Source organism: Neovison vison, chromosome 8 (assembly GCF_020171115.1).
Source record: "Neovison vison isolate M4711 chromosome 8, ASM_NN_V1, whole genome shotgun sequence".
NCBI classification, from domain to species: domain Eukaryota; kingdom Metazoa; phylum Chordata; class Mammalia; order Carnivora; family Mustelidae; genus Neogale; species Neogale vison.
Window position 1 is genome coordinate 88,203,356 of NC_058098.1, and position 26,015 is coordinate 88,229,370.

Sequence of the window (26,015 nt, forward strand, 5' to 3'; positions counted from 1 at the left end):
AGCAACTCTAAGCTGGATCTGCAGAAAGCCCCAGCCTTCAACACCCCACGTTCTCGGGACTCCTTAGCAGAGCCTTTCCCAGCCTTGCTCCTGCTCATCTTCTCTCCCCGTTTGACTTTTCTGCTTGGGGTGGTCAGTTGTGAGAATCCAATACTTTCCGCATTAGTACCCTTCGCCCCGAAAAATACTGGCAGACCCCAATAATTTCGAGGAAAGTCAAGAAGTCTATGCGCAGAGCCCTGTGCAAAATAACTCCCGCTGCTGCCTGCCCCGCGTTTATTCCCAATTTATTTCAAGAGAGTCGGCTTTGGGGAGAGAGTCTGGAGTGGGGGGGAGGGAGGAGAAAAGAATACGGAAAATAAAGCCTGCAGCCGGGGGCTCCTGCCCGCGTTTGTGCGCGTGTGCCCTGGGTGTGTGGGTGTTTGTGCCTGGGCGTGCGATTTAATGGAGCGCCTCTCTGCCTCTCCAGTGCGGCCAGAGCTCGCTTCGCGCACCCACCCCTGCCGAGGAGCCTACTTGCTGCAGCCCAATGCATTGTGTAAGACGCGACCTGTTATGGCCACCACTACTTCCGGGTTCTAGCATTCTGGTCGGAATCCACCTCTCCGCCTGTGCAACACACACTTTACACACGCACGGGGACTGCAAGCGGGCAGCATCGATCGTGGCTCCTTTAAGACAAACTCAGACAGACATTTTTTTTAACCCTCCTCCTCTAATCTCCCTCCAGTGCAGCAGTTGCAAAGAGGGAGAGAGAGAGAGAGAGAGAAAGAGAAAGAGCGAGCGAGAGAAGAGAGAAACTGATTAGGAATTAGGACTGATTCAAGGGAAGCGAGCGCTAGGGCTTTGTGCATTTGAATATTAACATTTGAGGTGTTCTGACCAGAAGAAGACAGAGCGGATGATCATTCATTCACCACGTTGACAACCTCGCCTGTGATTGACAGCCGGAGTGGCAGAAAGCCATGAGATTTGGTAGTTGGGTCTGAGGGGCGCTCTTTTTTTTTTTTTTTAAACTGATTTTTTTTGGGGGAGAGAAGATCTGCTTTTTTTTTTTGCCCCCGCTGCTGTCTTGGAAACGGAGCGCTTTTATGCTCAGTGACTCGGGCGCTTTGCTTCAGGTCCCGTAGACCGAAGATCTGGGACCAGTAGCTCACGTTGCTGGAGACGTTAAGGGATTTTTCGTCGTGCTTTAAAAAAATTTTTTTCCGGGGGAGTTTGCTTATTTGTTTCTTTTCACACTGGCCTTAAAGAGGATATATTAGAAGTTGAAGTAGGAAGGGAGCCAGGGAGGCCGATGGCGCAAAGGGTACGTATTAAAAAACAATTGTGGAACTCAAATGTGAGATTAAATTGAAACGTGGCTGAAAGACACTGCTAAAAAGTTTCCTTTTTTCTCTCTGTCTTTTTGAATGAGGCTCCTAAAGCCGTGGCCTAAAGGGAGAGAATTTATTCAGTGCATTTGTAGACTTACGTATGTTACATGTAATTAATTCAAGTAATCAAGTTTTCTATAGATTCCTAACCAGCAGCGATATAAATAAAAATACAAGCTTGGGCAATCATCTGTTTAAAAAAACAAAAACAAAAAGCACTAGATATCTAATGCTATAATGTGAGTGAGTATTCAGGGAGCAGAAGTTTAAAGCTATTTTTAAAGGAAATGAAGCAGCTAGAAACTTCTGATGTGTTATTGATTGTGCTCATCTTTTAATATCATTAGAAGTATTTAGCTTTTTTTAAGCAAATGACTTTGTCATAGTACAATGGCTTTGGGGGTCGGAAAACATTCATCTTTTAAAAGTGATTTTAATGTGCATGGATTTTTATAAAAGGTGATACTTTGAAAGTTTTTGTTAGAAAAGCCCTCCACTAATTGGATACTAAGCACACAGCTACTCACTTTAAAAATGCAATACTAATTTCCCCAATATTCCTATTTGAATGGAAATGGTAGTGAGAGTAAAGTGAGACAATGACAACCCAACTGAGGTAGTTTCTTAAAAGAAAGGGGGGGTCTACAAAAAGCCTTCCTTGCATAATTTCTGTACTGGCCCTCAAAGCCCTGTTTGCAAAAGAAAGTTACTAGGCTGACACATTTTTCTTTACTGCTTTGGTTCAGGCAAATGTCAGCGTTCTTCCAAACTATTTTCACACCTCTGGCTTCAAGGAGATGAAAGTGGCAATTCCTCTTTTCTTTGAAAATCATTTCACTCTCGGCGCCTCCAAATCTTGGGAAAAGAACTTGCCGGGAATGAAGCAAGGAGAAAATCCTAAATAGCTAAATTTTGCACATAAGAATAATGACAATCAATATGAAAGTAGTTTTTCTGAAGAGAGAATATGGGGGTTGTGTATGCATTTGCTTTTGAATTTACTTTACACCTGATGAGTTACATTTGTCTCACTAACTTCTAGTCTGGGGGGAAAGTTCATAAGAGTAGAGAAAATAGGATATTTAGCTGTCCCAACTATAGGTTTTCTTTAACTTTGAGAGGAAATTGCCCATTCTAAATTCAGCTCTAATGAACATGAAAAGCTACATTTCTCTAAGTTTCACTTATAAAGAGGCCACTTGGTTTTGTATAATTTAACAGAGTTTGTCTTGGAAAGCAAAGGAAATGCAGTGTCTTGCAGGACTGCCTAACCCCACGTTGGCAGAGAAATAAAATGAGAAGCTTGTCTGAATTCATGTGCTTAGCTTAGCTGTTCCCATCGTAACTTTTTTTTTTTTTTTTAATTCCCCCTGATGGGAAGGGGCTGTGAAACTAGGCGGGCTTGCTGCACTGTCCTGGCACGTTTTATTATTGTGATTTTGAATTTCCTCCTCTAGAGACGTGCACGTTTTACCTTCCGCCCTCCGGGAGAATGCCTCCCTTTCTTTCCTTCTTTCTTCCTTCCTTCCTTGCCAAAGGATCCTGAATTTCTGAACTAGTTGATAGGGGCACAAGTTAGGGCAAGACCGTTCATCCCAGGCGAGTCTCAGAGTGAATCCTAGGATTTTTACTCTAGAAATCATTTTTAAAATAAGAAATCTCAACTTTAGAGATGCAAGGCCACGGAATTCCGGGTTGAAGGATCCAGCTGGACTGACATTATATAAGCTCCGTGCCCTGCTGTCTCCCCATTTGCCCGCCTGGCCTTCTGAACCTTGTTTTCTCCTGTTTGTCATGCAGTACGACGATCTACCCCATTATGGGGGCATGGATGGAGTAGGCATCCCCTCCACGATGTATGGGGACCCGCATGCGGCCAGGTCCATGCAGCCGGTCCACCACCTGAACCACGGGCCTCCTCTGCACTCGCATCAATACCCGCACACAGCTCACACCAACGCCATGGCCCCCAGCATGGGTTCCTCCGTCAATGACGCTTTAAAGAGAGATAAAGATGCCATTTATGGGTAGGTACAATGGGCAGCAGGTTAAGTAGTAGAGACGTGACGTTTCCTCTATTTCCCTGTGCCCTCGGTAAAAGGAAAGCTCTATGGATTGGAAGTACACTATTTGGTAACTTTTCATTTGCATTGCATGGAGAATTTGCTGGGGGGGGCAGCCTGCCATCCCGGACGCCCCCCATCTCCTCACATGGTCAGCGCTTGCCCAGCACCCGGCTCTGCCGAGGCTGTGCCAGCGAGGGGGGGTCGCCTTGCAGGAGAAGTTGCCAAAGGTCCCTCATCTCCTCTCAGACCCTGGCTCGGTAGCTCAGCGGGTTGGAGTCCTCTCTTGCTCGACTTCGCTGGGAGAGCCTTGGGGATTTCTAAATGTAGGCGCCTTTGTGTTGGAACGAAACTTTTAGTTTAAGGGAAAATCTTTTAAGCCACTGATTGTTCTGACTTGCTAAGTTTACTCAGCAACCGTATGCTGGCTGGGCCGCCGCACAATAAAATCAAGGGAGGACAGTTGCAGGTCAGGCAAGGGGGAATATGCTTTGCATTTAGGGAGTTTGACCACCGTAGGCAAGGAGAGAGCTCGCTCTGAATTGTTCTAGACATTAAGAAACTTCTAGCTGTTTTAGCACTTTGTGTTCAAAGGCGAAACCTGCAGCATTTGGAAGTAGGTGTGGGGGTGCTCTCAGGCCAGTGTTGTTTTCAGACTGTGGTTTACACCGTGTTCTCCAGGCCAGTCGATTGGACCCAGGGCTGGTAAAATCCTTTGAAAGTCACTTGTGCCTACTGTGTGCTCATGAATTTGGGGACCTCGTTTTACTTTGCAGCAACTTTTATTTCTATTTATTTCTTCTTTTGGAAAAGAAAAAATCAGGCAACACTGACCCTCCCCAGCTGAAAACCCTTTCTGCTTTATCTTCTGGTCCCTTGTGCAATGGGCTTGTTGAAATCCCAGCGTTCTCTCCTTAGCGTTAACTGCAAATGGTTTAGGCGCCGGGATAGAACATTTGGGGAAGCTTTGAAAAGGACCCCAAACTGTTAAATTCCCGGCTGGGCTGTGAGAGCTAATAAAAGACTTGAGACACCTCCTTGAGCATTAGTAGAAGCATTTTTTTTCATGGGTTGAGATAAGCGACATCTAGGCCCCTCGCTCTACTAGCTGCTTTGCCATTCCGCAGAGACAAAAATGAAAGGCTTTACCGCAGGAGCATTTGAAGGAACTCTCTTTTGGGGGCAGTGGGGGCCATTGGCTAAGGGAGGGAAGTGCGCAGGGAGCTGAGGAGGAGCCTTGCTGCTCTCCGAGGGCTCGTGGGGTCGAGATCGGTAGGTGCAGCCCTCTGACAGTCGGTCCTGCAGCCATAGAGGTCCTTTCCCCCAAGTTAGCTGAGCGCCTGCCACCAAGATCCCCCGAGCCTTGGGCTTCGCGAGGCTGCCTTGGGGGAACACACTTGAACAAGCCTTCCCAACCGCTGTGCCCACCGCCTTTCTTCTCCACCAGGTCCTAGATGTGCCGCGGAGGGACGAGGGCTAGTCGGGGTGGGAAACTTAATTCAAAATGGCTGCTGGAACCGCTTGGGTTTTATTCTTAGCAAATGTTACCAATTTCTCCGGCCAGATAGCTGAACCGATCCTCAGACACTGTCTTTGGATAAGGGCCTCCCACTTGGGAGCCCTAGGAGGAAGGGGAGGTGAGCAGTCACCTGGTGGGGGGGGGGAGGTGGTGGTGGTGGAAAAAAGTAGATGACAAAATCAGAGAGGGGATCCCCGGCTCGAGCTCCTCTGGCTGTTTTTCTTGGGGGCCTTTTTTCACTGACTCGGGACTAACCATTGTGTTGTTTGTGACTGTTGTATTTTCTTGCAGACACCCCCTCTTCCCTCTCTTAGCACTGATTTTTGAGAAATGTGAATTAGCTACTTGTACCCCCCGCGAGCCGGGGGTGGCGGGAGGGGACGTCTGCTCGTCAGAGTCATTCAATGAAGATATAGCCGTGTTCGCCAAACAGGTCAGCAAAAATAATATGTTTAAAAAAGTAAAGAAAAAAGAAAGAAAGAAAGAAAGAAACTCCCTCCCCCACCCAGCACATTTTCAAAAGTAGCCAGCAAATAGTCCGCCCTAAGCCATGCCTGCGACATCTACCCTGAGCTTATCCTCCTGTATGAGTGTCTGCGGACGACTTAAAATCACCCATAGTCTTCCCAGCTCCCGCTTCGTGACCTGACGCAGAAAGCTCACTCTATAAAATAAAATCACAACGCGCTGTGGCTGCCTTGGTCTTGGCGAGCGGGCAGCGTCCTCTAGAAGCAGAGTTGCTGGTAGAAGTAACCAAGTAACCCTGAGCTCTGGGCATGTTTTTGGCTTATTTGATCACACTGAAGGGTTTCTGCGCGGGACGAACTCGGTGTCACCCAGTCTTTCCCGGAGGTTACATCTTCGCCCCCGACAGTGTAATGAGGCAAAAGACTAGGAAGGTGACCATATTTCAAATGTTCTTTCTCCCCCCCCTCCCCTTCTCACTTGTATTTAGATTCGCGCAGAAAAACCTCTATTTTCTTCTAATCCAGAACTGGATAACTTGGTAAGAGTGGACCCCTTCCTCCCCTCCCCCAACACCCCTCCCCCCAAGCCCCCAGCCTTGCTTGAAGCGCCCCAAGGTTTCGAGACGGGTCTTCCCGTAGCTGCCAGGCGGCTGCAGACGCTTCCGTCCACGGACAAGTGGTCCGGGACAAGATCCCGGGGAAATAAATTCATCTCGAGAGGGGCCGGGCAAGCCGGCGCGGGGAAACGCGAGCTTTTGTTTTTTATGACAGCCGGGCAGCGCAGCTCTAATCAGCGCGGGGATTTATCTCCGGGCCTGTCAGCGTGTGTGCTTAAACTTTGCGGACTTCCCAGCCCTCAGAGTCGCGTCACGAGGGCAGCAACGGGGCAAGAGCCCCCAAAGCACCAGTATGCCTGAAAGGTGTGCGGAAAGCGGCAGAAAGTTTGCAGTGTGAAAAGCCACACGTTGGGGACTATTTGGAATTTTTTCGGTGCATTCCTTACAAGGAAACATCTAGTCCAGGGATGTGGCCCTTTCAGGTGGGGTGGGGGCAGTGGGGCTGAGATGGGGAAGAGCCATGGGAGAGGAGAGTGTTTATGATCCCCACTTAGATGCTTTGTTGTTGTTTTAGCTATTTTTTCCTCTTTAAGAAATATAAACCTCTAGATGGTACCCAGTCGCTGCTATTAAGTTTTAGTGTTATTGCCATAAATCAAAATAACTCTATTTACTTGGGGAGGGGATAGGCTGGAGATGGTAGAGCTGCAACAGCCAATTTTCTGCAAACTAGGAATAGGGTGCTCATTCTTTTTGTATCTTTGCAGATGATTCAAGCCATACAAGTATTAAGGTTTCATCTGTTGGAATTAGAGAAGGTAATTTCTCTAGCCTCTTTTCCTTTTGCTTTCTCCTCACCCCCAAACTTAAGGGGGTGGGGCGGGATGGGGTGGGGGGAGGGTTCTGAATGGCTGAAGTTCAGGCTTCTGAGACATTTGCATAAATGTCTTTCTTTCTGGTAATTAGTGTCAAGGCCAATCTTAGCGTCCATTTCTCTTTGCAGTTTAATTACAATTTCAGCCACTAAACCCGGCATCTCAAATGCCCTAGCCTTGTATTCATTCTTAATACTTTGCTGGCTTTGTATAAATAGTTGCAATTCTATGCATCTCTCTTGATGTTTAGAATGCTGTTGTGAGTTTGCTTTACAGGTTATATACTTTTGTGATCTCTTCTCTTCCTCTTCCCCCCTCTTCTTTGCTACCTCTGGGTGGGTGGGTGAGGGAGTTTTGTTTAGTTTTGGTGAGTTTCTGGAAGACAGTCTGAGAGCAGCGGCAGGTCAGACACAGAGGAGAGGCGGAGGGAGGAGGAGGAGGAGTGGGCAGGGAGTCTGGAGGAGGTGGTGGGGGAGGCACATTAAACCTTGTGCAGAGACAAAGCAGAGTTGATAGTTGTGTCAATTTCTTGAATCTGTGAATCCTGCACACACCCCACCTTCACACTCAAGAAAGGGTGTGGGATAACATGATTTTGCTAGCTGTTCTATAAATCTCAGCAATAAAAACTTAATGCATTGTAATTCAAACTAACATTAAATTGCAAGCACACTGGGGTTTCTTGTGAGTTTGTGCATGTCAGTGATGCCTGAGGCCTGTAAGAGACCACTCCACTTAAACCTAAATATTTTGAAGCTTTCTTTTCCCTTTTTTAAAAAAAATCAATTTGATACTTTTTTTGTGTGGCTGTAGGTGTTTTTCATATCATGAGTACTGGCAATTTGATTTTCTTCTATTTTTTGAAAGTATCCTAAAATATGCTTCTTATGGAGAGAATCCCTAATTACAAATGTTATAAGGGCTTGGGCTGTCAGACATATGTCCTATGCCACCACAGTTCTGGTCCTTTGGAGGTGTGTATATATATATATATATAGAGAGAGAGAGAGAGAGAGATCTATATATATATACATATATTCACATTTTCCCTTAGACTCATTGGAAAAGGACTTATGATAAAGTAAGTGGATGAAATTAAATAGTTTACCTTAAATGTCACCCACGCAGGTCACCTCTCTAATGGCCACAGCCCTGGGAGCAGATGAATTTAACACGGGTGTTGAATATGTTGTAGCCTGTGAATCATCTTGTCACTGTCAATTTTCTGGGATATCTCTATTTTGCAAGAAAAGAAAGTTATTCCTAATTCTGGATGCGTCTGGGGGTCTCTGGAGGACAATTGCTCTGTGTTTCCCTATTTGGAAGTTTGGATCTCACAAGGGGGGTGGTTTGCACTTGTCAATGTCATTTATGCACTCCTGATTATATTTCCATTTTTTTATTTCTGTCATAATGTAGGTACACGAATTATGTGACAATTTCTGCCACCGGTATATTAGCTGTTTGAAAGGGAAAATGCCTATCGATTTGGTGATAGACGATAGAGAAGGAGGATCAAAATCAGACAGTGAAGATATAACAAGATCAGCAAATCTAACCGACCAGGTATGCGCTTTTCAATTTCAACATCCCTAGGAAAAAAAAAATCTGTATGCATATTGCTTGCTGGGTCACTACCACCTCTTTTTATTATTTGCATATGATTAAGTCCCTTTTAGATACATTTCCATCGAAATGAAAATTTTTGAATAATGTGGCTATTATTGCTTCATTAAGGCTGGCTCTGGGATTCGACCTGGAGAGATGAGCTTGTAAAAGCTTTGCCTGCAAACTTGACCTGTTTCTTGTCGCTTTTAATTTTTGTCTTTATTTTATTTACCCTCTATAATAATGGGAGTGTTAACTGCCAGTGACCGCCTCTGATTGTAGGGCTTTGTTCTGGAGCATTTTTTCCCCCTTCTATTTCGAAGAAAAGAAAAGTGTAGGATCTGCTTATTTCTTATTTTATTAGGAAAAAACCCAAGATAGGTGGTCTAAGAGAGACAGCGAGGGTTTGAAATCTAGCAAATGCTGGCTATTTTCTCCCTGTCTATACGGTTCATTAGCCTGTCTTGTCAGTTTTCCTCGGCCGAGCGCTTCTAGACCTCACTGAACATTGCTTTGTGCGGTGCTCGCTGCAAGCTCGCCCATTTTATTGTACTTAATAGAAAAAATAAGACCGGGCCGAGGTTATAAAAACAGATAAATATGGATGTTTCTCCTCCTCCTTTCCACTCATCCTCCAGCTGGTACGTGCACCGGGCCCTCTGGGTTGGCAGCTTTTGGAAGTGTCAGCGTCGGGGGCACCCCTGCGACTCCTCGAGGTGGTGGGGGGGGACCTCGCGCCGCCCTCCCTCTCAGCTGCGGGCCTTTGCTTGCTTGCCCCCTCCTCTCCGGGGCTCCCTCCAGGCCCTTCTTCCGACGCGTTGCTAAGTGGGGACGACTTTTATTTGGAGTTGCTGGGGGATTTCTCTCCCTCTCTCACCCTAACACCACTGTTTGCTCCCAGTCTCTCTCTCTCTCTCTCTTTCTCCCGTCGCTGCGTCTCTGGATTGGCCCAAAGAAGTTGCAAAAATGCAATGAAAGTGAAAACCTGAGGAGCGGGTGAGATGAACCGGGCTCAGGACAGCTCTCTGCAGCGAATTGCTGAAACGCAAATAGAGATGGGGGTTGCGGGTCTCCTCTGGCCTCTCCATACAGAAGTGAAGGCCTAGAGTTGTTTCTCTTTCTGACTTGGCACGTGAGTTCTGTCTTGTGGGGGAGAGATCAGCCTGCCTTTGTTAAGCCAAAGGATAGCCAGTCACGCAGTTTTCCTTTGCAAGCTCTGCCACGATCGCTGTTGGCTAGTAGCTATCTTGTAGAGTCCTTGCAGGAGTGCCCGACTCCTGGGTCTTGGTGTCATCTTAAAAGTTTTCTTCTCTCAACATCACCCTCTTAACATAAATTCCCAGCTTGGATTTCTCTGGGTAATGCCGCGACAGAGGCTGAATTCCTCCTTTCCCCAAGAGCAGTGGAGGGTAGGCAGAGGTGAGCTTTAAAAACACCAGCGCGGGTTCTTGACTGTGATTTGGCAAGTTGCAAACTTTCGGCAGTGTAGACGAGTGCACAGAACAGGCAGTCTGAGCATTCTCCGTGCAGCCCCGCCGAGGTGGGAAAACTGCAGGCGGCTCCCGGCCCCCCGCTCGGGCCCTGCAGGCTGCCGGCCTCCCGCCTGGTTCAGCCCGCCAGCCCTTGCCCTGGAGCTGCTAAATGCAGATTCCGCTGAGGAACCCTCGGGTAGCTGCTGTTGAATAAAAATTGTAATCCAACAAGCCTAACTAGAAAATGGGATTCTAAGAGCTCCGGAGTGCTGGGTACATAAAGCTATTTGAGCAAATTACAAGAATCGCTTAGGGGCATGAATGAAATCAACACTTTAATTGCCTCCAAAATGAAGATTTATACCCCATTTTCTCAACGAATCATTATTTTATTAAAGTCAAAGATAAAGGACCAAAGCTATGGGTTTTATTGGGGAGGAGGACACAAAAATGGTACAACATCATTGTTTTCCCCCTACTCCTTCGGCAAACTTTTGTTACACAATTAGCTTAATTTGAGATATACAGATTGATAGGCAATTGTAGTGGATAAAAATTCGCATTTTATTCTCCCTCACCTAAAAAAATGAGAAGTGTGAATCTAGCTCCCTCTCTTACTGGTGGGCTTCGCAGCTTTGACTGGGCTCGTGGCGCTGTTGGCCAATGCGCGTGGGCGCACTCCCGTGACCCCTCCAGCTCACCTAGGTCTTGGTCGGAGGACAGTAAACCCAAGTTTTGTTTTTCCTAATTGTCCGCTTCCCGGGAGCCAGGAGCGAGTGTGCCTGGGCTCTCCTGGGAGCAGGGAGCTGGGAGCGCAGAGCGGGGCACACGCGGGACCTAGCCTCTGCCCGGCAGTGGAGTCCCCCGCTCTGGGAGGTGGGGAGACAGAGGGCGGCACTAGGGCCGCCCGCTGGGCGCCAGTTCTTCGGACTGAAGCCTGTTTGCAGGTCCCTGGGAGCGCTGGACCCTTGGTACGGCGCCCTGGGGGCTGGGCCCAAAAAGGACGGCCTCGCCACCTGTCTGTGAATGTGGCCCAGCCAGTTTGAGCCCCGGCAGAGGGTGCGCTCTGGGACTGGATGCTTCAGGTGTGGTGCGAGCACTGGTCCTCGTTAGCTCATTAACCCCTCTGTCTCTAGGGCCTGCTGGCGGCACGGTTTATTTTATTTTACTTTTATCCTCGGAGGGCGCCAAGGCTGCCATTGCACAGGGACCTAGCTGGGATCGACGACTTTGATACCAACCGGTTTCCCGGAGGGCTAAATCGGTTGATATCCATTAAGCCTCGTAGTTTTTGGTTTTTTTTTTTTAATTTTTATCAAATTAAGAAGCCAGTATAAGGCGTGATCTCGTTTACCCCCTACATCTATGTTCTCCCCCAACCCCTTCCCGCCCACTTCCACTACCAGACCCCGAGGAGCCAGGCCTGAGAGTCACCTCCCGCGGGAGCAGGCCTCCCGGGCGCCCTCTCCCGACAGCCTCGCTCCCAGCTCGGCACGGGCACTCCCGACGTCCGGGGACTGGGAACAGGCGAGGTGCGCCAGGGGCTTCCGGGCCTCGGCTCCCAGCCAGTGCCCGGCTGCGCCCCGGGAGCGGGAGCAGAGGGAAACGATGGTGCGAGGCGTCGAGGCCAGGGTCGAGCCTGGTTGTCAGCGGAGAAGAAAGCTGGCCCGTAGGGCGGCTGAACGCCTGTTTTGGGGGCGGGAGGAGTGGTTCCGGGTGGACCTGGGGCCGTCAAGAGAGGTTAGACGGGGAAGAGCCTGGCCTCCCAGACGTTAGACTTTAGGTCTCGCTCCCAGAAGGAGCCGTCGAATGAAGTCTTCCTTCCCAGGGCGGTCTGTTGCTCGCCATTCCTTGGATCTAAGCATTTTTCCACTCCAAGAACCTTAGTCCAGAGAGTGGAGAGAGAGCAGTGAAGAGTCTGTAGAGTCGTCTCCGGGCCCCTAAGGCCGCCTCCCGAGGTGGCCACGCCTGCTTGTAGCGAGCGCGGACTAGCGGGGCCTGTGCTCGGGTGCCAGCCCGGGTTTCCCACAAGCAGCGGGAGGCAAAGAAATGGTCCCTTTGGATTACAATTTTTATTCAACAGCAGCTCTCCGGGGGGTCCTCAGCTGAATCTGCATTTAACAGCTCTTGGGCGAGGGCTGGCGGGCTGCACAGGGCGCCCTGTTGCATGTTAATCCAGATTTGTGCCTGACATCTGGGGAGAAGTAATGTGGCTCAAGGAGATGGAACCAGAAAGCCACGTACGCCAGGCAGGTTAAATGCCAAGTGCTGCTAAAACTCCCCGGGGAGGAGGATCGGCCTCCGGGGCTGTGCGGCCCAGGCTGGAGAGCGCCAGGCCTGGGGCCTCGGGGATCCGGGGCAGCCTTGGGCCAGTGAGCTTTGGTTCCCAAGTGGGCTAGGAAAACCTGGTGGCGGTTGCTTTCTTTTAAAAATCCGAGGTGTTGTTTCTAAAGCATCCTTTGAGATAAAAAAAAAAAATTCTTAAAACTGAACTTGGACTTGACTGAAAACGCCCCCTCCCTGCAAAGTGGGGTAGGGATGCATCCAAGGGAGATTTAAGCTTTCTCTTTTGGGGAGGTGTTTTGGTAAGAAATGGGGACGAGAGGGCAAAGGACAGGCTGATGTCCTTGGTGAATTGGCTCTGCTGCTTTAGAAAAAAAAATAGGTGAGGCCACTGGATATTTACTAATACTAGAAATGCAGGCAATTTGTTTTCATCCAATAAAAAAACTGGCCACAAACAGCAAGAGACGGGAAAATGGTCCCTTTGCCAGGTAGATTGTTTCTAAATGCTTTCACATGGACATACCTTATTTAAATTGTAAATACTTCAGAGGGTCCCAATTAATGCTTTTGTCTTGGATACTCTCTGTCCCTAGGTCTTGCATCCATGGGGGTCTTAGATTCATCTAACTTTACTCTTTGATTGTTGTTGTGGGTCTGGTGTTGTTCTCTTAATTCCCCCCCTCCACTTTTTTTTTTTTTTGAAATATGTAAAGGGAAATTGTGGCAAGATTCTCTTTAATGATTAAATAATAAGGTGTTGACTGCTTGTCACTACATTGGCTAATTGGGATGTTCATTCTAGGCTCTTTATGGCTTAGTATCCTTTGAATTAAAACTTAGTTGTTTACCAGGTGTGTTTTTATTGTTGCTTTCTGATTGGCTTTCTAAAAATTTTAATTCCTGTATAGTTAATATACAGCATTAGATCAGTTTTAGGTATAGAGTATATTGACTCAGAAGTTTCATGTATTAGTCAGTGCTCATCAAGATAAGTGTACTCTTCATCTGATTGGCTTTTAGCGTGTATCTGTGTGAATTTCAGAGTAGGTATGTATTGATTCCTAATAGGGGCACTTAAAAAACATTTTAGGAAAAGAAAGTGAAGAGTATATGCAGATGGGTTGAGATCAGTTACACTGTTAAATGTCTGTAAGTCTAAACGCTAATACTACAAAAGTTATTTCCTTTTCATAGTGCATCTCTCTGTCTCTGTCTCTCTCTCAAGTGGAAGTCCCCAGTGCAAGTTCCATGGTTAATGGAAAGCAATGATACTAATACTAATACAAAGCAAAGCCATAACAGTTACTATTGTTCAGTGATTTAACTAGCTCTGCAGCAATAGGTCACTCAAATAGCAATCCCTCTCCTACCAGAATGACTCCATTGCTCACGATTTGGAAATATATAGAGTGGTTTTGTGCACTGTTGCTATTGGTCCTAACTTAGAGACTTTTATTAGAAAACGTGGAGAAGCTTACATAGTAGAGGAAGATGAGTAGAAGGAAGAAAAAAAAGGAGTAACATATGGGCACTGCTTTCAGAAAAGTAACAGATATCATGCTATAATTGCCCAATTTTGAAAATAAACAAATTTTAAATCATTATATTTTCAAGCCCTTGTATGTTTAAATGTTAAAATGTTTGGCATCGTCCGAAAGATTTAAAACACAGCTGTTGTGGGGTGAGGGAAGGAAAATTATGCAGAAAAAAACTCCATACTCTTAAAAACAAAGACTATTTGTGGCCCCACAGTAGAAACAGGCTTATTAAGGTCAAGCAGATAGGCTAAAATATTGACACGAGGCTTACTGTAGTAAAACTAGCATATCTTCCCTCGTAGGTAGACTGGGAGAAACTGTAAAGAATTCATAATAAGTTATATTAAGACACTTGTCATAAATATTGTCAACATGAATTCAAATGAAGTCTTTTTGTATTGGTGATGTTAGGCTTTCCATTGCAATAACAATATTTTCTTATGAAATGTAAATATGTCAAACAAATGTGAAATGCTTAAGTTTTAATAAATGATCATTTAATCATCAAACAACCCAAGTATGTATACAGAAACTTTTAAAGGAAAGTCGGCATACTGCCAAATTCCTATAGAGACTAGCAGGGAAGTGATCAAAAAATGAACACAAAATAAGACTTCCTGTAAGAAGGTCTATAATTCAACATTATTTGACTCCACTGTCAGGGAAATAGTTGAAGGATAGTAAACTGATACCATTCTCATTCATTTTTGTTACACAGTCTTAAACGATTGCACTAGTAGCGATTTACATGACCTTTTTTGGATTATGAGATCTGTCACATGTGTATCAAAGTATTACTTGAATTTATGTTATAATTGAAACAAAATTTTTTGTCATTTCTCCTGACTGCAAGAATTTAATTTAATATTTAAAAATGTCATCAAAACTATGGGAAAGTACTCTTTTATAGATAAAGAAATAAAAATAAAATACATGTGACTCTGTATCTGATAGTTGTACAGATGTCAGGCTTAAAGGTTTGCAGGATCACAAGTAAAACAACCCTGGTGTAAATCATGTACAGCTTGGTTTTCTTATTCAGGAGGACCCATCGGCATATAAGACCTGTTTTAAAAGTTAGTCTAAAACACAAAACACTCTTCCAATTTGAATTTTAATAATAATTAATAAATAATAATTAATAATAATTCCAAAATTTGCCTTTTGGGGATCCAGTAAAAGTTTGGCGATTTTGCTATCCTTAATATTTGTGAATAAACCTTATACGCATAAAATCAATTTTGAAAAATTCGAGCAGATGAGTGTGTATATGTAGTGTAAAAAAAAAAAAAGGACATTCTCACTGTATCCTTAATTAAAAGTTCCATGATTTCGGGGGTATAGGAATTTGCAAGAGCTTTTTGGAGTCTTAAAACAGCCTCTCCAGGAAGTATACCTTCATTGGGCAAATTGCTGGATTTCCCACACTTGTAAATTTGACATTTTAATAAATGGCACAGAGGATACCACTGGAAATAAGCAAGAATATAGTCATTTAAAAATTTGTCACTAGAATCCAATTTCAATCAATGTAATGCATTCATGTGTGCAGAATTAAAGCAATTGGCAACACTTTGCTAGACTCTTTCTGAACACTTTTTTTTTCCTCCGAATAGCATTTCTTAATCTAGGAAATATATTTTTGTTAAAGGAAAATACAAGAGTGCAAATCTTTTGAAATTGTTTTATATTTCTGGGCTTCTTGGTTAAGAATTTCTAAAATTAACTAAAACATACCATTAAAATTTTTCTCTGATGGAAAAAAGCTCAATTCTGCATTTATTGAATTATGTACCTGTTGTTCATTGGCATCATGAGTAAATACAGTTAAATACAAAATATAGCCTGAACTAAGTCATTAACTGTCTTCAAGATATGTAATAATCCTGCTATCACTTTTCCATGGCATATGCACCACTGTGTATGCCGTAAACTAATGGAGGATAAATAAATGGTGAAAATAAATTCTATATTACTTATAATCCTCCAAAATACATTTCTATAATTGATTCTCCCATTGGTACTTTTCATGACTCTATTTACAGTTAATAGGATTTATAATCATGAGGTAAAGAACCTTGAGTGTGAAATGTTATGGTTCTTTAAAAAAACTTAAATGAAATCATAGTTTTCCCCAGAAAGGAATTGCTGCCACTATTAATAAGTTTACTAAGTAATGCTCTTAAAATCACCATGACTTTTTGCAAGTTTACCAAGTTTAAGCAATATTCTTAGTCTTGCTACTTTTTTTCATTTTGAAACAATACAAAGTCTTAAATTTTACCCTGGATTTAAACATACATTATTTTGACTCATATAGAAGATCATGGTTGGTGGGAAATTAACATTTTGAGCGATAGTAGAATGATTCCCAGACAACACATAATTTGGAATTAATTGTTGCTGATGAATTCCCATTTCTCTAGATTTTCCTCTCATACTTTACAACACCACATGGTAGCTTGTTTATTATTAGTTGTAAATATCTGGGCTGGTGGTTATTATTTAGCAAAGCAGCACTCTGGTTCTTTCTTTCTAATCACTTCTTTTCCACTGTTTGGTAAACCTCCTAGACCTGAGATTTGAACTTGAACTAGTTTGCTAGGTCTCATTTCCCTATTTGAGCACCTTGTGGGCTATTACCCACACGTGGGTTTATTTTCCTGCAAAGATGAAAAATGTTACTCACTTTAGAGCAGGAATGAGTAGAGACCAAAGTCATCAAATGCTCCCAGCCTGTGCTTTACAATTAGGAGCAAAACTGAAAACTGTTGTTCTTGTTTGCCTTCCCTAGGGCTCTGAATACTTGATATAAAGATTCATATCAGCCCTTTTGTGTTCTTCCTCTTAAGGCCTAAATGTTTATTTTCAGTGACTGTATTCTTAACGGATAGTCCATATTTGTTCCCAGACCTCCACGATTTGCATTTTATTCTGCATTTGCATTCACACTGTGTCCCCTAGAAACTCTTTAAAGTGAAGTGTGTTTATGACTATTATGAAACTCTGGAAAATGAAGTTTGTAATGAAATCGACACAGTCATCAAAAGGACAATGAAGGGAGCAATTTGATGTAAACCCAGAGTTTTCTTATGCCATCCCAACTTGAAAAAGGGTTATCTCCCTTTTTAAAAAAAATATTAGAAGCTGAATGAATCAGAATTTCTTTGACAATAAAACTCCTCCTAATGTCTCCATAACTATTTGGATGTGTTCTCGAACATTAACTTAATTTGATAGACAAGCTATAATTAACTGTGACCTATAGTGTTTTCTGTTATTCAGACAGTATTCCTTAGCGATTTGAAAACTTAATTTCCAACTAAATGGTGTACAATGTCTGACGTTCTAAAGGCCTACTTATACCATTTACAAGAAGTGGAAATAGTTTGTGTCTCTGGGGCTTCAAAGGGAGATTCTTTGAGGGTGAGGACTAACAATTTTTACAATGTAAAATCCTAGCAAACTAGCGCAGGTGGACTTTGGGAGGATTTTGTTTTGTTTTGTTTTGTTTTTAAGGTAGCCTTCCTTTCTGTTCACTGCAACGTTAAACATTATTCACAGGGGTGAAAAAATAAAACCACCGTGTTTCATGAGACAAAAACGCATACATGACATTTTAAGTCCAGTTATTTTATTGATCATAAAAAGCAGTAGTGTAGAGAGAGAATTAAAATTGCAGCAAATAGGTAAGCTGCTGCAATCAGAATAGAAACTTGAGCAGTAAAATTAAATCGGGTATTTTGGGTTCTGCTGAAACATTGACTTGCAAGTCCCCACCGGATCTGAAATCCTTTTAAAACCCGCATTTCAGAATATTTAGTGTAAGAACTTTGTGGTAATTCCCCATTGAACATTGCTTTCATTTGAAATTGTTCATTCATAAGAGACTCAGTCTCCTGAGTAGCCACCCTGCCCTTCACTCTTGAACAGTTCAGATAAATGTATTATTTATTTACAGTCTATTGTATACATTATTTATGGGAAATATGCTATAACTGTGCAGAGCATATGGAATTTATCTTTGAGACATATGGGTGGTATCTGTACCCAAAGTGGCATAACCCTCAGTAGATAACAAGGTTACCCTCAGTGTGCAGATAAGTATCCTCTCTTAGAGCCTCATTATGTGTTTGTACGTCATAATTCTAGATGCAAATGCAGTTTTCTGCTTTCTTTTTAATTGTCATAGTTTTCTTGGCTCTAGCTTCTGCCAAAGGGAATCAGGAACTTTACATTTCCAGGTGGTCTTGGTGATGAATTCAGATGTTGAGGACAAAAACAAGATATCGAGGAGCAGAACATTAACCCCTTCCTTTCTTTCAGTTTGCTTCTTTGTCCTTTACTGTGTTTCCCATTTTCTGAAGAATATTGGCCGTGAAATTTTAATGCTAGTTGTGTATTTGGTGGCTCGGCCTATTGTTTCACCACATTTGGGGATTTTGTTAGCTGTATTTGAGAACAAAATCACCAAGAAAAATATCAGACTCCTTGTGTCCTGCACTTCCTTGTGCAGAATAATGGAGACATCTAGACTGTGCTTATTCCATGCATATCAAGTGTATTGTTGGTGTTCGAGTATTTTCTATTCTGATAATTATTCAAAGCCAGTAACAATCTGCATTTGAGGGAGTATAAACATTTTTATTCTGGAATTTGGAATTTGCAGCAACTCAATTTGATTTTCCAAATTACCCTGGCATTTCAATTAGATGCATTGTTCTTCACTCTTCTGTTTCGACATTCTGAAGGTTTGCTTGCCACCCTAATAGTGAGTTGTTTGAGTGTTTAATATTTATTGAGGGCATGTAAAGAACGTGCCAATAGAGAAAGAGGAGAATAAAACATTAAGAAATCAATTATGGGGCTTTTCTTCACTTGGAGTATACTTCTAATACTCCATATACTCGATAACTGCTAAAATAGTATGAACAGCCCCAGAATAATAGCTTTGCATATGGCTGAAGAATGGCATTCCCATGAACTGGAATCCTTTGAAAAGTGAACCAACAGTAAAACTCAAGACTCCTGCTTCTTGAGTTCACAGCCACCTACGTTGGTCTCTCAGTTAAGTGACTTGAAATGTAGAGAACTTGGCCATCTAAGAATCAGAAATGTAAATGAAATTTCAGAATGCCTTGAGAAAGGCCTTTCTGATGATTTCACCCAAGATAAATAATGAAGGAAAGGGAGAGACAGAGCTCACTCAAGGATTTAAAAATCCTTGAAGAATGACAGATTCTTTGAAAATACTATTTGGCTGAAAATATAAAAAGCTGGAAGTGCTTCTGAAAAAAACCACAGGGAAATTGGAGAATATCCTCTAGCTAATTGTTAGTGGAAATCAGTGGTATATGTAAATTTCCATGATTCTTTTGTTCTAAGTATAATGCTATAAGGAAAAAAAAAAACGAGTACATCTTGGCTGAATTGTTTTTTTCTTCTTCTCGTGTCAAAATTGTGGATTTTCTGATTTGAGAGTTTAGAGGTAGAAAAGATTTCAGAAACACTTGAGAAAGAGCAATTAAGTGTACTGATTGTAATTTTTAGTTACACAACCTCTCAGGCTGGGAGTGTTTCACTAAGATATATATAATTTAGAGCCAGAGCACTGGTATTTGACTCTAGGCTTTTCTGGGAGAGGATAAGGCACTGCTCTAGCCATGAGCCTCAGTGTCATCATTTATAACACAGGGATAAGGAACCCATCATATGGAGTACTGTGACAACTAAATATGAGTGAATGTAGAGTGTTTAAAACCAGAAACCTTAAATAAACAACATATTAAATGAGGCTTTATCCCCTTGTATTCTGCCCAACCTTCAGCAGCACAAGTTTGACTTGGGGAGGGAAGATAGGGTGCTTGTTAATGAAGTGCTAGTTTATAGACCATTTTATAATCATAGAGCTTAAGGAAAATGTCTTTTTAATTCTTATTAGGTGGGGTCACTATTATTCTGATATCCTCATAGTGTAAAAGGAGACTGGACACTCAGTTGTGTCCTGAAATAGTACTAAAAATCACTACAGATGCGCTTTCAGGTTCAACCTTAAGTAACAGTTACAGGCAGATCTGGAGCTACATACTTTTCTCCACATTTCTGAATGCAAATGCTTCATAGTTAGTGACCAGTTGCTTACAAGGGCTTATTATCTTCTCATGCTAAGGATACAATGTTTCTGCATTATCGGGATGTTCTTTTTGCTAGGATGGTTGCCTGGAAAATTTGTGGTTTGAAGTTGTTTTATATAAGACACTTTTGTGTTTATTTTATCATAATTTGTTTGCAGAATGAGGAGCACTGAATACTGAGTTTCAAATGTAAAATAAAACATTAGGAAGCAAGCAGTCTGACAAAAGCGATTTTATAACATCAGGTAATACTGGCATATAATTTACAGATTCTTCTGTCACTCCTAAATAGAAACGATAGAAAATAATCTGAATTTCAGCAGAAAGCTCTCAGAAGATAAATAAGGAGTATGGTTTGAAATATTTACATACAAATATTTGGAGATACAGTGGTGCTGGTTGGATTAGAGTGTTTGTTTGTTTGTTTAATTCTGAATTACAGTTCACAGATATTTCAGGAGTAGAAGTATATAGAATCGTTAGTCATTTAATATAAGGGTTTACTTTTATTAATTGCGTGCCAGCCAGAATACAATGGCACAGGAAAAAGAGAGATTATTGAAACATAAATAAGTATTTCCACTAAGATTCCTAGTGTAATAAGGCTTTATTGTCTCTTCCGTTCATGAGATTTTTCTCCACAACAAACTGCTTAGTAGAATTTGAACATTCAGGGGACCCAAATAATTTCTAAATTACTCATCAACTTTCTAGTTATGAGGTTTGGGTAAAACTGCTTGTTATCCCTTGGTAGTAGTTTCCCTTTGGTAGTAATTATTCTTTCCCCATGTCTTTGTTGGAGTGTACCTGCCCTGTGTGAGAATCTATGTTATCTTCTGAGATCACGGTGGGGTCACCAAGAAATGCTGCTTGCTTTGGTTCTTGATGTAGACACATTGGGCCACAGGTATCAGTGCTGTGTGGATTTCATGAGGAAAGCTTTCAGAATATTTTGGGTGGTGTTTTATATCTGTAGAGTTTTTCCTTAGCCTTACTGATTTCATTTTTAATGTCGTGGATGAATTAATTCCACTCTGCAGGTCCATAATAACCGGAGAGTGTCAGAGTTGAGTCCTAAAAGATATCAGGCTGTGAAAGTCAGATCTTAAGGAGCAAGGGGAAAGTGACCCAGTGTGGTGGGTCTGGCCTCTTAACGCCACCGCCTTCACACCTGCCACAGCGGCCAGCCCCGGGGCCTGGGAAGGGGAGCTAGGCATGGACATTGGCAAGAGAGCGGCAAGATATTTAAGGGCTGGTAGATTTTTAAAGCTGCATCTGACTGCCAAACTGCTTTAAATTTCATCACAACCTAATTAAAGAATTAAAGTAGTTCCTTTCCACATTCTTTGGCCTTCTTCCACATGCACACGACATGTGTAGGTTGCTGTGTGCATGGGAGTGTTGTGCGTGCACGGGACTGTGAACTGGTGCATCTCCCCATGCTTGAACCTGAGGCTTCGGGGATTCCTGGAGCTCGTACAATCACCTGATACAAAACTTCTCATTTAAAGATGAAATTACTCCTTGGAGAATTTTCACCAAAGGCAAAAAAGCACAAAAATTCTTCTCCTCCTCTCTACATGCCTCATTACACAGAGATAGAGGATTCAGTGTTTGAAAAATTATCATTTTTGTAGGTTTTATTTGGGGTACGTGAGAAGTGGAAAATCTAGAACTCAATTTAACAGATGCTGTCTCTGCCTTCACAAACTAGCTGCCACTACCATTGTACAATCGTAGATACCTAAATATATATGTATTATTTTATATATAATACCTTTAAATAAATATATATATTTAAAGCAATACATTAGAGTTGCTAAGTTTTAGGAAGTTTTCAGAAATCTGCCTTATTGGGTGGTGAGTTAGACACCCTATGTTGTGTGTGACGATACCAGCTGGCTCTGACGTGGTGAGCACCGTAACTAAGGGATAATTGGATAATCATTGAGATGTGTTTCTAGATTAAAAGTTCGCAATGGCAAGGATGGTAGGGCTGGAAGAGGAAGTGTGGTGTCTTGGTGAGGACCATGGATTCTGAGTGGGGATGCTGGATTTCCACTGTCTCATAATATACCATCCGCCCTGAGTCACCAAAATTACCCATCAGGCCTCTGTTAAGTGGGGGTATTAATAAGCACATTTTATTGCAGCATTAGAAAGGGGCTCAAAGAGGACCCTGGCAGGCCTACAGACTTGGCGAAGGAGAAGGAGTGGGGGCAGGGAGAGGGAAGGAAATGAGAAAAAGGAGGAGAGTTGAAGGAGAAAGTCGGAAGAAGTGTGTGAGGGAGATAATCCTGTGGAGAGTGGGCCTCCCTGCAGCCGGTGTCGGCCACCCTGAGGGACACCTCAGGCCACCACCAGTCTTCACCCAGCGCGACACTTGCCTCCTCAACTTTATCATCTTTCAGCAGGATTGAGTGTGGGCTTAGAAGAGGTTTTACTAGCACGCCATTCCCAAGCACTTTTTAATGTGGCCCTTGAATCCACAGTCTGTGTGTGCACTCAAGTATTAATCTGCGAGTTTCTGGTATTTAAAACTATCTAAAAGCTTAAAGGGTAAGAGGACAGTTTCACTGTGTCAAAACAAAATGCACTGCCCAAACTCGTCATGCTGAAATGAATTTGCTTAATGATTTCCAGGGATTTCTTTTTTTTTGAAATGTGTGTAAAGAATTTTACACTTTTAATCTGAATGACCTGAATTTGAAGTTGGGGAGACATAGCCTCCAAGAAGTGTGTTCCAAGAAGAACAGGGTTTACACAGGGCTCTAGCAAAGTGTGGGTGCTGCTTGATGGTTAATTGACTTGAATGCTTATACTTGGGTATATTTGGGTAATCTGGTAGATGCAAACAGGGGCCACCAAGATTTTTAAATAAGGCTTTTAGCCTATCAGACTTTAAATAACTCATAAATAAAGAAATCCTAGTACTTCCAATTTCTCAACTTCAAGTACTCCCTGGTAAACGTGTATCCCTCTTTATAGCAGTAGTCGGACCCCTTCTCTCTCGGACCCCTTCTCTCATCCGCTCTCTGTGTATGGCTCTCTCTGGCTCCTTTTTCTCCCATAGCTTGTTGATTGGGAGACATATAAAGCATCATTTCCACTGAAGCCCTGTGCCTTTAAGGGTCCTGAGAGACACTGTTGAGACAGAAGTGCAAAGTCTAGGGGAGGGGACTAAGTAGATGTAGCCACCCTGGCCGTGGGTGTGTGACGGTGGCCGTCAGCAGCCCTGTCTGCCGTGGCTCAGGGACAAGGGCAGGCCCTTGAGTGTGAATGTTTGTACAGACCCTGCAGGTGTGGGAATGTGAGCGTGGGTGTGTAGGAATATCGTGCACATTGGTGAGTTCCCCATGTGGCCTGGCGACTCCCCTGGTCTGGAGGGACTGCGTTGTTCACGCTGGGAGACAAGCCAGCTCTTTCAGGCCACTAGAGATCGTTTGCTAAAGAGACCCCGGTGGTTTGAAAAAGCAAATGTACTTCCCAAAGAGGAAACCACCTATGGATAGGTGCAGACCAACCTCACGTTTTGAACCCTGTGATTATTTCATCAATTTCTACATAGCTGCTGGCTGACCTCTTCAGTCTCAAGATCACCACACTCTGGTTTATCTGCCTTTTTGAATGGGACTGGTAGGGTAGAAATTTTGAAGAATAAAACCCACTAGTTTTCGGTCTGGGGAAAAAAATGATTCTAACATCATGCTGACATGATGAACGACTGAGTGAGAAAATATGTCAAAGTGCTATGTATACTGTAAAGCGATTTATAAATATTAGGCATCAAATTAAACCTGATGGGGTGGGGAGGAGCAAACCACCTGTAAAATCATGTTATCTGAAGGTGAAAATAAGATCAGTGTGCATTCCCTGAGCACACACCAGCTGGGAGATAGCCCAAGGCATACCAAACCGTACACCAAGTCAGCTCCGGTTAGCTATTCTTTCCAGAAGGTCTGTAAACTGAGCACACCTGTATGTAGATATTTCAGGTTTGACTGGGTCAACCTATGTTGTTACATTACAAACTTTAGTAGCTGTCATTTATTGAGTGCTTGCTGCATGCCTGGAAATAGACATATGTTATGCCTACAGAGTATTATTGTTATTTTTTCATTGAAATGTGATTGGCAAAGGAGTCTTTTTTGGTCCCCATTTATGGATTAGGATATCAAGAGTTAGAGAGGATGCGACTTGTCTAAAACCATGTAAATGGTGCAGCCAGATTTGAAGTTGGGATATGGCTACCTCAAATTTCCTTTCTTTTGACTGTGTTATACTGCAACTGAGTATTTATATATATAAGTAAATATATATAAATAAAAGGTTAAAAATATATGATATATAAAAATATTTTACATATATTATATAATATATATGTTTATATATAACTTATATAACTATATATATTTAAAGATTTTATTTCTTTGAGGGGGAAGGGGCAGAATGAAAGGGAGAGAGAGAATCTCAAGCAGATTTCGCATGGAACAGGGAGCCCAGCACAGGGCTCAATCTTACAACCCTGAGATCCTGACCTGAGCCAAAATTGAGTTGGACGCTTAACCAACTGAGCCATATATATATATATATATATATATATATATATATATATATATATGTATGTATTTATGGTGGTGTGTGTTTGTGTGAATTCAAGTATATGAGATGTTTTTAAATTGTACAAACCTTTTTTCAGATGTTTTATGATATTTAATATCGGAGATCACAGTATCAAATGACAGTTTAATACAGGAGCCTTCTACGTATCACTTAAGTTATTCATTTGTTCATTCAGAAATATATTTGTATTTACTGTGTTACAGAAACTTTCTTGGGATGGAGGGCATACAGATGAATAAAATATAGTTCGGGACTTCAAAACATTCATAGTGTAGAATTCTACAGGCCACCACAAAACAATGTGGAAATGAAATGATAGACGTGTTCATGAGGTGCTTTGTGTACATCCTGGGGGAAGAGTGTGTGTGTGTGTGTGTGTGTGTGTGTGTGTGCACGCGCGCGCGCGCGTGCACATGTGTATCAGGGAAGGCTTTTGGGGGGAGGTGTTATCTGAGCTGTAACTTAATTAACAAGTGGGAAGTAATTAGGGGCTAGGGCTAGGGCTAGGGTGGGGAGTGGTAGCCGGAGAGGATGACAGTTGGCCTGGAGGGACAGGCAGAATGTATCTTTCAGAAATCACATGCTGGAGCACTAGAAACAGGTTGAGGAATGGTCCCCAGGGGGTGGATTATGAGGGCTTACTCTATGAGGGCTAAGGACCCCAGATGTAGTGTTCTGTAGGCAGTAGGGAGCTATTCATTCATTCATTCAACAAACATTTCCTGAGTGCCAACCAAGTACTGGGCACTGAACTTGATAGGCAGGATGCAACGACAAGCAAGAGTGACCAGTTCTGTCCTCAACTCTAGTGACATTGAACTGGGAAGTGATATGACTCAACTCTTTAAAGCTGGGAGGGCCTGAATAAGACCAGCAATCACTAAGGTAAAAAATGAGAGATTTATTTGTGAACGACTTAGGGGTAAAAATGAATAAGACTTGTTGACTGATTGGATGTCTGGGGGAGGGGGATAGGTGTCATGGATGGTCCTCCAGTTTATACCATGGATAGATGGGGTTATACCTACTGGGATCAATAACAAAGAAGAATAAATAAGATGTTGGTCGGGAGATAAAGAATTTAGCTTTGGACTTGTTGAGTGAAGTGAATGTCTTTTCATGGAGAGGGTTTAGCAGATAGTTGGACATACAAGTCTAAAGACCAAAGAAGAGATCCAGAAATGCAAATTTTGTGGCATATGGGTGAGAACTCGAATTATGGTAGTGAAAGGAATTGTCTAATGAAAACATGAAAAGTGATATGAAGACCAGAAGTTATGGCCCAAATTAAGGCATAGGTGGTAAAGGGATGGAAAAGATGGAGAGAGGAAAAGTTACCAATAGATAACTTCATTCAGGAGGACGGATAGTTTGGGAAGTTGCAGTTCATCTCTTGGAATATTGGTGGGCAGTAAATGATGAATGATTCAGGTTAGTTCCCTAAGCCTTGATTGAGAACAGAGCATGCACCATACATTGTGCTGAACCAAGAAAGGG

General features: G+C 42.8%; 1 protein-coding gene across 2 annotated transcripts in view; it reads left to right on the top strand.

The window, feature by feature from the left end:
• The first annotated feature begins 489 nt into the window (after window positions 1-489).
• MEIS1 (Meis homeobox 1) overlaps window positions 490-26,015 on the top strand; it is a 134,827-nt gene continuing 109,301 nt past the window's right edge. The window contains exons 1-6 of one of the 2 annotated variants that reach the window (XM_044264106.1): window positions 490-1,309; window positions 3,177-3,403; window positions 5,250-5,391; window positions 5,914-5,964; window positions 6,750-6,800; window positions 8,277-8,423. In XM_044264106.1, the coding sequence (XP_044120041.1) occupies window positions 1,298-1,309; window positions 3,177-3,403; window positions 5,250-5,391; window positions 5,914-5,964; window positions 6,750-6,800; window positions 8,277-8,423 (630 nt within the window). In that variant the 5' untranslated portion in view covers window positions 490-1,297. The remainder of the gene's footprint in view (window positions 1,310-3,176; window positions 3,404-5,249; window positions 5,392-5,913; window positions 5,965-6,749; window positions 6,801-8,276; window positions 8,424-26,015) is intronic. The other variant, XM_044264107.1, reaches the window with a different exon arrangement.